The following is a 15,000-nucleotide window of genomic DNA, read 5'->3' as shown; positions in this document are numbered from 1 at the left end:
TGGGGCTCTCTTTGGCCAGAAACAAGTACACAGATGCATACGAGTATAAATATGTATATGTACTGTGTGTATAACATACAGTATATAATGAGTATACTCATATAACTCATTCCTACATGACAACGATTCACTTGGGTCTATTATACCTTTGACAAAATCACAGCGAACGTTCAGGGGCCGGTTTCACAAAGCTATTTTAGACCGGTCTATAGTGTTAGACAAGTCTAAAACACTGCAAAAAATGCTTTTCTTACTTAGTATTTTTGTCTTGTTTGCAGTCCAAATATCTAAAAATTCTTAAATCAAGAAGCATTTACTAGAGAAGTAAAATGACATCATAAATTCTGTTTTGTTTTAAGATAAAAAGAAAGTGATTTAAGTAATTTTTGCTTAAAACAAGCAAAATTATCTGCCAATGGGGTAAGCAAAATAATCTTGTTTTCCATTCTTATTCAGATTTTTTTGCTTACCCCAGAAAAGTAAACAGCATCAGTCTGACTCATGCTGATGTGGTTTATCCAGTGTGTGTGTGTGAGATTTCTGTTAATAACGGGTTTAAACATTCCTAAACCAACCTTCACTCTCTAGAGTCGAGCTCTCACGTTAAAAACTCTCGACGTTTCTAAACTCACGGACAAAGTTAGTGAAGAAACTTCAGACAACGAACGATAATGAGGGGAGCTAATTTATTCACCATCTGACATTCAAGGAATATGTCAATACGATATTTAAATATCATCAAACTTACTTGGAGACGTTGCGGCTGCTGTGTTGCCATGGGAACAGGACGTTTCCGACAGCGGCGCGATAGCTGTAAACTCCCAGCATGCCGAGCGCCAGTGCGATCTTAGACACCAGCGAACAGTGACGCTGAACCAGGAGGAAGATCAGAACCAGAGACAACACCGACAACACCGAGAGGAAGGGCTTGTGATCCCCACTGAAACACACACACACACACACAGTGAATAAACAACAAGACAGACGTGTTCTCCTCACATATGCCTGCGCACAAACGTTGAATATAAAACAGCAGAAAGACAAACCCCACATGATTTGAACCTTAAACACGTACAGTGTAACAGCATAAACAGACATGATGCAACACATCTTCCATGTTAAGTTGGGTTGTTGTGCAATAACACACACTGAATTTCTGTTCTACACACACACACACACACACACACACACACACACACACACACACACACACACACACACACACACACAAATCTCACTGATCCTCATATGCCGCAACTCAGAATTTGAAACTTGGAAACTTGGAGTTGCATGATTAATGATAAGTTTATACATTTCTAACCCTACATATATATATATATATATATATATATATAAAACCCAATATTGTTTTTTTCTATACTACACAACACCGACTGTTTACTTGTCCAGTGGTTTTCGTTCCAAAATCATTTTTCCCATTTATTTTCTCCATTTCTCAAATAAATTCTCGATAAAAACTTTTAAACCATGAACAAAACCACCCAGCTTCAATAATAAATAAAATAAAATAAATAAAACATCTATGGAGAGTCCTCACAAATATAGTGAACCAGACTGTGTGTGTGTGTGTGTGTGTGTGTGTGTATATATATATGTATGTATGTGTGAGTGAGAGTGTGAGTGTGTGTGTATGTATGTATGTATGTATGTGTGTGTGTGTGTGTGTGTGTGTGTGTGTGTGAGAGAGAGAGAGAGAGAGAGAGAGAGAGAGAGAGAGAGAGAGAGAGAGAGTGTTCAGAATGCAGCTGGAGTGCTCCTCTCATCTAAGGTAATCAGGTGTGGGCCACAGAGGGCAGACCGAAAGGTGTGTGTGCGTGTGTGTCAGCAGTGCGGACATGATGAGGTGTGTGTGTGTGAGAGCAGGTGTGTATGGAAGTAAAGGAAGGGTGAGTGCTAAAGGTGTGCATGAATGTGACACTGACATGAAGCCACAGAAACTAATGCTCATTACCAGAGACAGAGCGAGAGACAGAGCGAGAGACAGAGCGAGAGAGAGAGAGAGAGAGAGAGAGGGGGAGAGAGAGAGAGAGAGAGAGAGGGGGAGAGAGAGAGAGAGAGGGAGAGAGTGAGAGTGTGAGAGAGAGAGGGAGAGAGAGAGTGAGAGAGAGAGAGAGAGGGAGAGAGAGAGTGTGAGAGAGAGAGAGGGAGAGAGAGAGTGAGAGAGAGAGAGAGAGAGAGAGAGTGTAATTCAGCACTGATACCGAATCTAAAGTATCACATTAAATGAAATGATGTTTTAGCTGAGTTGTGAGTTTGCAGCTGAGACTCGACACTGCAAATATATATCAAGAAATGAATTAGAAAACAAATATTTCCATGTTGCGCTTGCAAGCTCACAGCGTGCCGAGTACAAATGACTCATTTTAAGGCGACTCTTTTAATGAATCGGCTAAAAAATAACAAGTTTATGCTTTAAATCCGTCTAACAACTCGCTCTCCTTGAGTGGCTTTTGAGATTGCCCTACTTTTGTCACGTCCAACTCAGATAGAAAATAAATAAGGCTCAAACTTCAGCAACTCCAGGGTTTGTGTGCCAATCAGTTCACCGACTATAACGACTGACTGACTGTCCATATAACATCATAAAGTTAAAGACAGCTTTGTCTAGAATTAAATAAACACGATACACTCTTAAAAATAAAGGCATCTGTGGTTCCATGAAGATCCAGGATATCTTTCCATTCCACAAAAGGTTCTTCATAGTGAAAATGGTTCGTTAGGGAACCAAAAATGTAACGTTTACTCTTTAAGAGTGTGTGTAACTAAACACGAGCAGTGATTTTGTTTAGTGTATTGCGTATAGAAAAGGAGAAAGGAGGCGAGAGAGCGAGACGAGGAACGAATGCGGCGCTGAAAGAGAACGGAAGAAAAGAAAGTAGAGAAAAAAAAAAAGATGCAGACGGAGAGAGAAATGTTCCTCCTGATGCCAGTGACCCTGAGCATCTCTCTGCTCCTCATCTATCCTCTCTCCGACAGCCTGAAGAATACTAATGCATCTCACACACACACACACACACACACACACACACCTGTCTGCATATAAGAGTGCATTTCAGGGTCGGGTTTCAAAGTAAGTGCAAGGGCATGTATGACCGTGTCAGATTGCTTCGGAGAGTGTATACGAGTACCTGGAAGTTCTCGCGAGTGACTCTGGCGTCGAGTAATGATGCTCATTAAATATGCACTTGTATCCGAGCTGCACCAATCACAGCGGGTTATCTGATATAGGCGGGGCAGAGGCGAGATGACGACAGCGCTGTGACGTCGAAGTCATTAGTAAACATTGCGAGATGGCTATGGATGAACACCAGTTGTCTGAAACGGCTTTGGCCGCTATAATGAACGAGTTAGACTTGGCTTTTTATCTAAAAGAGGAACAGAAGACGGCGCTCGAATCCTTCCTTTGCAAGAAGGGCGTTTCTGCTGTTTTGCCGACCGGATACGGCAAGAGTCTAATCTACCAGTTAGCTCCGCTGGAAGCTAAGCTAAGGATACGTCACCCCGTGTGTTGTTGTGATTGGTCGAAGTGTTATCCAGTTGCGTGCAGTGAGATTTTCAATTCTCAATGCCAGACCATTAATCTTTCAGATTTGGGTCTGGATTTCTAGTGTACGAGTGGAAAATACTTCAGTGTGAAGCTCATGTCCAAAACCTCGTGAGCTGCAGGAGTCATGTGTGTGTCATGTGTGTGTTCTTATGGTTACGCCACAGATCAAACATATTAAAAGATAATTGCGACTTTAAATCAGACAATTCTGACTTTACATCACGAAATTGTGACTATAACACACAATTCTGACTTTAAAACACACAATTGTGACTTTATATCACACAATTGTGACTTTATATCACACAATTGTGACTTTATATCACACAATTGTGACTTTATATCACACAATTGTGACTTTATAACACAATTCTGACTTTATATCACGAAATTCTGACTTTATAACACAATTCTGACTTTATATCATGCAATTCTGACTTTATATCACGCAATTCTGACTTTATAACACAATTCTGAATTTATATCATGCAATTCTGACTTTATATCATGCAATTCTGACTTTATATCATGCAATTCTGACTTTATATCACGCAATTCTGACTTTATATCACACAATTGTGAGAAAAAGTCCAAATTGCGAGTTTATATCACAATTACCTTTATTATTTTTTTATTCAGTGGCGGAAACAATTAAGCTTCCATAAGTTCTTGATGTTTCAAAAGAAAGTCGATATAAAATGTTATAAGATATATAACGGCAGCACTGAGAAGAAGTCAAAATGGAAGACAAAGTGAGAGAGATTAATAACAAATAGTGCATGTTATTCAATACCGAAAACCAATGGATAAGTCACACAATATAGATATTTTAAATAACTCCATTGACAGTCAGCATGCTCCTCTTATGATACAGCTCACTAGGTTTTGAAAATGTCCCATCATGCACCTTTCAGTCACAACACGTTCACACACTCACGAGACCAAGACGTTCGCTCTCAAGACCGTCTGTTTAGGCTCTCATTCCCATCAGAATACATTCATTGGGTTGATTTCTCTCCTGTGAGGCGGGTCATTCTCAGACGACACGCTCTATAATACACACACGCACACACAAAAACCACAAATCGCAACATTCAGCCTTTGTTGACCACGACCGCACACATGACACCGGCGTCCAGACCCGTCAGTTCAGACTAAACCTGGAAATGAAGCTCGCCTCCATTACAACAGCAAACATTTACTCAGCAGGACTTCTGAATGAACACTACGCCACGCTCATCCAATTAGACTCTGCAAACAATAACGCGGACATATCGCAGAAATAAGAAAGCTGTGTTTCTTACGAGTAAAGCCGGATAAAACCAGAGAAGGTCAGCGCAGAACAATAACAGACCTGTCAATCTGAGCGGAAAAAAGGATAATTACTTTATTTGTGAAAAGCATTCTGGAGTCTAAAGTTCGGCTCAAGCGTCAACCGTGTCTTATTACTATTAAAATCTTTCGAATGTGTTTTTGTGCGCATCAGCCGCGCGCTTAAAATATTCATCTTTGTCATCATGAGTTCTGGAATCCGGTGCACGGATTGAACACTATTTCTGGCTTTCTATTTTCCAAGTGTGCATCCATGCATGATTTATGGGGGGAATCATAAAAACATTTCTTTGCCAAACGAAAGAGCAGTTTTTGACACTCCACTTTCTCAGTTAAAGGGGTCACATGATATGAGAAATCAAATATGCCTTGATCTATTGACACATAGGAGGTCTTTGTACCTTTAAAACATCATAAGTTGCATCGCTTAACACATCCTCCTCATTATAAGGCGAGGCAAGTTTATCTATATTGCACATTTCATACACTATGGCAATTCAAAGTGCTTTACAGAAAGGAATTTACATTAATCACAAAATAAAAGCAAGGAAAGTTAAAACAGTTATAAAATGAAGTAAAAGAGTAAAAAGATGATAGATAAACTTCTCATTACTCATATTTTCCCATGGTGATTACACTATGTCTGTGGTGTTCTGGCAGCGCCTGTGTCACTGTTACAGTGACATAATTACAGTGTAATTATATATTTAAGTACTGAGTTGATTGACTACATGTACTATAGGGTTAGGGTATGATAAGGATTTGGTTGAGGGTTAGTTGTATGTAATTATGCATAATTTACTGTTATTACTATGGTAAGTACATGTAACATATGTAACAAGGACACTGTAAAATAAAGTGTAACCCAGATCGCTCAGTTAAAGCTCCTCGTGAACCGATCATCTCTTCCTTCTAGTTAATTTATAGCATCAAATAAACGTGAATGAACATCAGAAGGAATGTTGTTTTAACCGCGGAAAGACGTCAGTACACTCCGTTCAAATCCTCCAACGTCAATCTACTAACTCTCCTGACTGCTTTGTCAGACAAAAATGGCGGACTCGGCGGATGGAGGATTATGATTGGTCAGATCGCCTGTCAATCAAACTCCCTGCGAAGGGTCAATTAAGTAATTTAAGTCTCTTACCCAAATCTCAGTGCCATTTGAGTTCAGTTTAGAGTCAAAAGGAGGAATTCAGAGGATACAGTTATAAAAAGAAATTAAAAGAGTAATATGATTATACATAAACTTCTCATAAATAAACTTCCCATCTGGCAAAACACCGGTGTATCATATTTTGCACAGCTGCTTGTTTTTCCGTGTGGATTGTACCGTGTCTGTGGTGTTCTTTCGACGCGCCCAAAAAATCTATTGTACATCTCCAATAGACCCGATTTTTCCCTAAAATCAGACAGGAGGAGCTCTAGGACTCCCGGGGTAACCTCAGGTTAGGTTGGGACAAAAACTCTGATTTTTTTTTTAAAAAGGCGTTGGTTGATGACGCAGAATTATGGAACTCGTCGTCATGCCGAAGGATCTAATAATGTTTATGGATGAGTGAATACACTGATGTGTTTAACATGACTGTGGTGAAGCAGGGCTCGAGTGCTAATGAGAGACAGATCTCAGCGCCACACGCGAGTCCCGCGGATATAAATGAATAAGGACATTTCATTCTGCCGAACTAACTTACCCGCTAGTGCTGAATAACACTCACACAGGGCAGTTTATTAGACGAATGAAACTTGTGAGGGAACGCAGCGCTGTTTCACTTGCTCTACACTATCACACTAAACTGCATTTGAGTGTGTTAAAGTTATAATGTTATTCTGTGTGTTAGTTTGTCTGTATGAGACTAGCAGTGAGCGAGATCAACATTAGCATAACATACTGATCATATTCTAACGTTTCATCATGTTGAGCTGTATAACATTGATTAGTTTTATGTACATTAGCTCACCTCTACAAGTCAAGTGGAAGTTAGCCGCGGACGCTAGCTCTCGGCATCTCGAAAACGCCACGCCGATATTGATCCTCGTTTTAGTTCTCCTTTTGTCCCAAAGTCTGCTTGCCCTGATCCATAACGTTTGAGCGAAACAACAACAGTGTGAGCGCGCCGCTAGACGTAACGCAGTTGTCCACGTCTGTCGCCATGGTTACTACGGCAGAACGAGCGGAAACCAGGGATAACGCGGATATTACGTCATTGACAGGCGACACTGAACAGGGACGAGACATTATTTAAAACTGGAATTTCTCTGAAATTAAAAATCTTTGGGAACTTTTGGGATATAGTAAGTGCACAACTGCAGGAAATATATCACACTGTGCGAGTGACTTTTGGATATTTTATTACAAAAATCTTACATATTGTAGCTTTAATTTCTTCCAAATCAGACATAGTATCTTTCTGCGGATGTGATCTGATCCGTCTGACCCTCAGTGCCACACGAGGACATGCTGATCTCCTCTCTGATATTATTGATTTTCTCAGAGAAGAAGCAAACTGAGAGCGTTTCACTGGGAATCTGGCTTGGGGGGGGTTTGTCAGTCTCTCTACAGTATCAAAAAGAGTGTGTGTGTTATTAATGTTTCTGTTTATAATATTCGAGAAGAAAGTCTGTCTAGCTTTGCCTTGTTCCGCATTGAAAGTGTGAAGGCTGTCTGTATAGATGTTATAATGGACTACACGCTTTTCTGCATTGTCTTTTCATATTTTGCACTGCTGTTGAGTTTCTCCAAGGTGCTTTTTTAGTCTGCCAGTCTTCTCCCTGACTTTCACAGGAGCAATATCATCAATCACACTTTAAACCTTTGAGTTAAAGGACTCGAGGAGAGAATCAACAGAGTCCACAGATATGCTTGGTGTTAAGGATATGGCCTTCATAAATAGTACACTAGTGTTCTCATTTAAGCATCTCTTCTTGACAGACACAGATCTAGCTTCAATGGGAGAGATCAATATATCAAAGAAAACACAGAAATGATCAGACAGTAACCTTCGATGAAATGTTTAGACCCTGATACGTAAATCTAGAGTGTGTCCACGATTGTGTGTGGGTCCGTGTACATGCTGAGTCAGATCAAATGTATTTAAAACAGTTTTGATTTCTGTTGCCATATTGGGTTTCTGCATTATCTATGTGAATATTAAAATCCCCAGCAATATTTAATAAACAAAGGATATATTTTGATATTACAGGATCTGTGAGGTCACACGGGCAAATACATTTGCATATGCCCGCCTCCAGAGCAAGACATCGACCAATAGTTACACATCATCGCATCATAGGCCCCGCCCACTGGCGTTCAGTCGCCGAAAACAGGACGAATGAAAGAGTGAAAGAACGTCCGGTTTAAACAGCCGGATTGTGTCTCTCTATAGACTTAAGAGAGTCAGAAACAAGTAGATGGTTTATTTTAAAGGCATCCCGGATCACGGCAGAGGATTATATGTTTGCTCGGAGCATCTGACCACAGTGAAACGGAGAGTTCACAAAGAAACTGTAGAGACTGTGTTGAATCATCTGACAGACGCATCACATGATTTCATAATGCTTTGTTTGTAAATTATGGTTTTATATGGATAATGTTTTGATAATTTTAGCACTTTGGTTGACGTAAATGTGCTATATAAATCAATAAAACTAAAATTAAACTAAAATAAGCTTGATACTGTTTCCTGTGCAATGACGTTAGCCAATCATAACAGGGCGTTTACTGACGCGCTTAAAGAAGTCGCCCTTTCATTTCGGACAGAGGATCAGAATGAGGTATGAAAACAATCCATTTTAAAGGGGTGGTGTAATGCCCTTTTCACAAGATGTACAATAAGTCAGTGTGTGTGTGTGTGAAGTTTTAGCTCAAAATACCCCACAGATATTTTTATATAGCATGTTAAAGTTGTCACTTTTTGAGGGTGAGCAAAAACGCACAGTTTTGTGCCTGTCCCTTTAAACTTGCCTTGCCTTGCCTAAATGCAAATGAGCTGCTGCTCCCGGCACAGGGGGCGGAGCTTCAAGAGCTCGTGTTCTTTTACCTCACACAGACATGCACTGAAGATTTCAAAAACTTTTAGCCTTTAATGTTCAAACCATCAGAAAGATGGAGAGACTCAAGAAGAAGAGACGACATAGTTGATGAATTTATGTAGCCTATGTGTAGTTATCTTCTAGTCATTGATTAGCATATTTTGTCTTGATAATCTATAAATCGTGTTCAGGGGGCGGGTTTATGTAAATTCTAGTGTTGGTGATGTCACTAACCCGGGAGGAATGTGGTGTAGTCTCTACCAGCCGTTTGTTGTAGTCCTTAAAAAGCGATTTCTGTAAAAGCAAATATCTTCCTTTGCTTTGAGCTTTGAGCGTCGTAACTTTGCAGATGTTGTTTATGATCAAACAGCAACATTACACACTAACTAAAGTTAGAAAAGTCAAATCATAATCAACCACCTCTTTAAGCATATATATTTGTTTTTTGTGTGCAAACTTTTTTTATAAAAAAAAAAGGTGCATCAGTTTTTAAAATGCATAAACCTAAAAAAAAATCAAGTAATAATGAATTTAGGTTCATCTGAGGTAGACGACCATTCAAGAGCTTAGATGCTAGAATGAATATAAAGTTGAATTTGAAACCGAAACCTTTTTTTTTAAGACTATAAAAGTCTTTACTGTGTCTTTTGATTATTTTAGTGCCTCCTTGCTGAATAAAAGTATAAATACATTTTGAAAAATAATAAAAAATCTATAAATCTTTCTGGAAAAGCATAATTTACAGCCTTGAGATGAAGTGTTGTTCACAGCTGTGCTCTATTTGCATTAGTAACGGATCTAAGAGAGCGAGCGTTTCTCGCAGAGATAATGCAGATTCCTCCCGAAGGGCTCGTTTCAGCCGGGTAATCAAATATTAATTAGTGCAAACTAAAACAATAATATGAGCCGGCAAATCCCAAACACAGAAACACACATCAAAAAAAAAAAAAAAAAAGATCAAAGCATCAAAACAAGAGCCAAAACTCTTCATTCAATATTCCAATCAATAACTTTTTCTTAAACTAAGTTAAACTTACATAAACACAAACTCTGTCCTCACAGGAATAGTTCATCCAAAAATAAAACGTGTTAGAATTTAATAAATAAATAAAAAAAATCTATTTTTCTAAGCAGTGTTATTTTAGTTTTATTAATATTCCAAAGTAGCTTTTATTTTTATATCTGTAGTTTTTAAGTTAATTTTAGTTAAAAAATGTGTACTTTCATCATGTGCTTTAGTCATTTTATTTTATTTTATTTTTAATATTGCTATTTAGGTTTATTTCAGTTTTAGTTCCAGAGAATAATTTCATTGCCAAGGCAACATTTCTCATTTTAATTTAGGTTTTTCAACTAATATATATATATAATTTCAGCTTTATTTCAATGAACAGAAATGTTTTTAATAGTTAACGTAAGTTCTAAGTTTCTAAGTAATTAAACTAGACTAGCCAAGGCCAAAAACCCATTTCATTTGTATGAAAGCAACGCAGCTTTCTCATTCCCCACTGAAGAAAGAAAGTCATGTGGTTTTGCAATGACATCAGGGTTTTTATTTAAGATGAACTATTCCTTTAAGCTCAGTTCAATTATCTCAGACGATTCCCGCATCAGTTGACTCGCTCTCATGCGTCGTGTGCTTTAAACATAATCATAATAAAAGCTGTCTGCGCTGAGATTCATTAGCGCACGTATAATTATGAGCTCCATATATGTAATGAGAAGTCTGACGACGGACGCTTTAAACGACAAGGACAGAAAATCCTGTAACCCTGGATTCAGAGACTCTGGCACATGTCCATCTCTCCTGTACGAATGCAGAGATTTATTACGACCGCAATAATTATTCTTCATCAGAGCTGGCGAGCGAACGAGGGGGAGAGAGAGGGAGAGGGAGAGAGGGAGAGGGAGAGAGAGAGAGAGAGAGAGATAGAGCGAGTGAGAGAGAGAGCGAGCGAGCGAGAGAGAGAGAGAGAGAGAGAGAGAGAGTGAGAGAGAGCGAGAGAGAGAGAGAGAGAGAGAGAGAGAGAGAGAGAGAGAGAGAGAGAGAGAAATGCATTGAAGGTTTTTTAGACATGCACTTAAGAAATGAGAGCGATCGATCCATGATATCATCAGAGAAGACACATTAATGTAAAGCCTGCTTGAGTGTATTGTTATAACTCTATAAACACTCCAGACACAGACTGAAAGGGCACCGATTTCTATTCTCCGGGTATGAGTGTATTATGTTTATATGTATGAATATATTGATTCCTGAACTGCTATTAAAGCTATGATTCCTGTAATCCCGACTGTAGATCACAGCACTGGGTCACATGGGTCGACTCGCAAGAACTGATCAGATGTGCATCTAGAAGCTGCTTTGGGAAAAAAGTTAATAATAATTAAATTACACTTTACTGTATATTCACATAGAAAACAGATATATTAAATTCTAATAATATTGCAAAATTGTTACTGTATTTTTGATCACAAATGCAGCCTTGGAGAGCAGAAGAAACTTACTGAAACCAAACTTTCTAAAACATTCAAATAAAATAAGAAATAAGTGTAGACTTCATTTTTATCCATGCAAAAGTACATGGCTTTTAATTTTCCTGACATTAAAATAATCAGATCTGCTAGTCGTGGAAATCAAGTTTACTAGGAGAGTAAAGTCAGCCAATCAGAGCTCGGCACAGCATGAAAGTGCTTGCTATTTTTGTTGCAATATTTATCAGTTGGACATATGGGCGGGAAGTGATGTCGCCTGACGCTGAGAAGTGTAAAGAGCATGCTCATGTAAAACTCATTTACAATTCAAGAAACCTCATTACAAGAGCACTTCAGGGGAAACTAATTAAACGCTATAAAACTAAAGCGTTTGCGCCCTTGCAACTGTTTTATGACCCTTAAGGGCAAACAATTAAATAAAATCGGACTCTTCCTTTAATTCAGACTGAATGTTAATGTTATATAACTATATTTGAATCCAAACAGGGATAAAGTTGCTAAATAGACAGCAAAAAAAAAAAAAAAATGCCAGTGAAACTTCCCAGGATTGTTGGCAACTTCTGTCAGCTTATTTTCTCTCGAGGGTTTTTGCGCGAGACCAAGCTGGGTTTTGATTGGCTGACGGGTCGGGTACCGGCTAATGGGGCAGAATAACTCTGGCACAGACCGGCGCCGGGACCATCTGTCTGTGCCTCACTTCCAGAGACTCACGGACCACAGCACACAGGAGAGAGCGGAGGCAATCGCCCGGGTGAAGAGTGTTTAGACACTGGGAGTTTGGAGGATATTTATCAAACAAATCTGGGCTTTTGGTTAGTTGACAAGTTTCCTGTTCACAAACAGAAGGGAAAGCAAACAGTTTAGTCATTGTTTTTAATCACTCGCAAGTTTTTTGCAGTTACTTAAAGAGGCATTATGCTTGAATGTTGATTATTTTCCTCATGTTGCGGCTCCTCTCTTCCCAGTCTGTCAGTAACGCTCTGTTTACTTCCTGTCTCTATGAAGCCCCTCCTTCTGAAAAGCACACTGTGCTCTGATTGGTCGGCTGGAGCAGTGTGTTGTGATTGGTCGAGCACTTCGAGTGTGTTTGGGAAATGTCCCGCCCCTTCCCATAACCACCAGTTTAACACACTACTAACTAACTCAACCAGGCCCCGCCCCTTTATTCTGCGCATTAATTATTATAATGAGGAATATTGTGACGTGTTCGTTCCCGGAAGAAACTCAAGACTACAATGGAGGCGTTTCAGGAGTTCAGAAACACTGACACTGATATAGAGAAGAACTGTGTGACTTTGCAGAGCTTTTTCATGTTTAAACGGCAACATTACACCCTGAAGACAGATGAAGATGAGAAGAAAGCAGAATAGCTCCTCTTTAAACAGTCCTGCGGTGCGACAAAATAATCTTGAAAAAAAGAGCCTGAAAGATCATTAAAAAGTCAACTAATTAAAATGCTTAATAAAAGGGGCGAATCCATTAAAATGTCTTTTATAGTGTAGCAGTTAGTCATCTTTTCATTAGTCTGCAGGCAGTCTTCATACGAGCCCGAGAGAGTCCAGAGTCGTCCTCTCAGATCCCAAACAGACTGAGAGATTCAGAGGAACATTAATCGCCTGATGTCTGACTGTAGTTACAGTCTTCTAAAGTCATAGTTCTGTTTGAAGAACAGACCAGGGGTCTCATTTATAAAACTGTGCGTAGGAGCCTTACTAAAAGTGTACGTGCGCCCGAAAGCCAAAAGAGGCGTACGCAAAAAAATATTCAGACTTATAAAACCGTTCGTACGCCAGAACCTGCGCAGAATTCACCTTATAAATCCCAACCATATATGGAGCTTACAACGCCTCGTTTTACTATGCAGATCCTCATCTGCATATCATCTGCATATGATTATTCATCCACGTGATGACGTTTAACGGTACAAGACACATTACATTAATAAAAATCATGTAGTTGCCTATCCTTGCCTTGTTTTTGAATACATAAATCAAATAGTGTAAAATACATTTCAGAGAAATTTTTTCTCAATCTTTTCCACTGGCCGAATTGTATTTTTAATTGATTTATATTTTTAATGGAAACAGATAGGCCTTGGGCATTATTTGCATGAAACTATTTTCTCAGACAATCTGGTATTATCATGATAAGCAATTATCTCTGTGGTTAAAACATTAAAGCACGCCACAGGACATAATGGGCCCTGTTTTAACGATCTGAAATGCAAATATCAAGCGCGAAACGCAAGTAAACTTTGTGGGCGGATCTCGGCGGGATAAATCTTTTACCGGCGGGATAAATGACTCTTGCGTCCGACGCAAATCTAAAATGTGTTGGTCTGAAGTTGCTTCATTACTCATAGGTGTGGTTTGGGCGTAACGTGAAATAAACCAATCAGAGCGTCATCTCACATTCCCTTTAAGAGCAGGCGTGCTTGTTCCATGGCGGTTTGCTATTATAACGGCGGATTTGCCAGGAGCGGTTCACAGCCGAGGAGACCGACGTTCTCGTCAGGGCCGTAAAACACAGAGAAGTGACATTGGGGATGGAGAAACACACACAAATTAGCTTCGCTTAAACAGGCGTATGATAATTTGGGTAAATGTGTAAGCTAGATTTATGCCTATTTTTTCACATCTTCATGGACACCAATGATTTCCCTCGTGTGGTAATATTTTTCCTTGTAATAATGTATGGTTTTCTAAAAATGATAACTGCTGCGTCTGTGTGTAGATGAGATAAGCAAAGTGTGTGTGCGTTGTGCACACGCTACACTGATTATGGCCAAGCATGCGCCCTTAAAATAGCATCTGAATAACATGCGCAACGCACCACTGACTTTAGACTCGGTTTCTCCTGGTCAGTGGCGGAATTGTTTTCTGAAACTGCAAAATAGCACCAGGGAACGTTTGCGCCGGAACACGCCTCCTGTTTTCGCTGAACCGCCCCCGGGAGCGCAAGTTCATTCCCTAATTTACCGACGTGCGTCTGTGGAGGGAAAAGTCCGCTGTGCGCGGGTGCAAAATAGGAATGATACATGCGTCGCTGTACAAAGTTAATTGCGCTGGGTGCGAGATAGGGCCCCATGACTTGGTTATGAAGCATGTGAGAATGATGACAATATTTGACTTGAGAGGAAGTTTAAAAGTGAATAATAACTGAAATATTGGTCTAAAGTTAGAAAGAACAAAAGAAATAACAAGAGAACCAACATAAAAGCAAAAAGAACGAATTGAACAAGAGAAAGAATGACAAAAAGAACAAGAACGCAATTAACCAAAGAATGGAAAAAATGGAGAAAGTAAACAACACAGACAGAACAAACAAATAAACAACTGAACAAACCAAAGAATTAACAAATTAATGAAAGAAACAAGAAATAAAACAATCAATAACAAAAGAAAAAAGATTGAAAGAAAGAGCAAACGGAAGAAAAAACAATGAACAACTGAACACACAAACAAAAGAAAGAAAAAAGAATCAACCAACAGACATAACTAAGAATGAACTGAAGAAAAACTATGAGAAAAAAAGAACGAGAAAAAGAAAAAAAGAAAAAGAATGAACACAAA

General features: G+C 39.2%; 1 protein-coding gene across 1 annotated transcript in view; it reads right to left on the bottom strand.

Annotated features, from left to right (window-relative positions):
- Positions 1 to 15,000, bottom strand: part of pigg (phosphatidylinositol glycan anchor biosynthesis class G (EMM blood group)) — a 142,686-nt gene that overhangs the window by 32,272 nt on the left and 95,414 nt on the right. The window contains exon 10 of the mRNA XM_084430111.1: positions 749 to 940. Coding sequence (XP_084286237.1) covers positions 749 to 940 — 192 coding nt within the window. The remainder of the gene's footprint in view (positions 1 to 748; positions 941 to 15,000) is intronic.

This window comes from Rutilus rutilus (genome assembly GCF_951802725.1).
Source record: "Rutilus rutilus genome assembly, chromosome: 14".
NCBI classification, from domain to species: domain Eukaryota; kingdom Metazoa; phylum Chordata; class Actinopteri; order Cypriniformes; family Leuciscidae; genus Rutilus; species Rutilus rutilus.
This window is presented reverse-complemented; position numbering and strand designations above follow the sequence as displayed.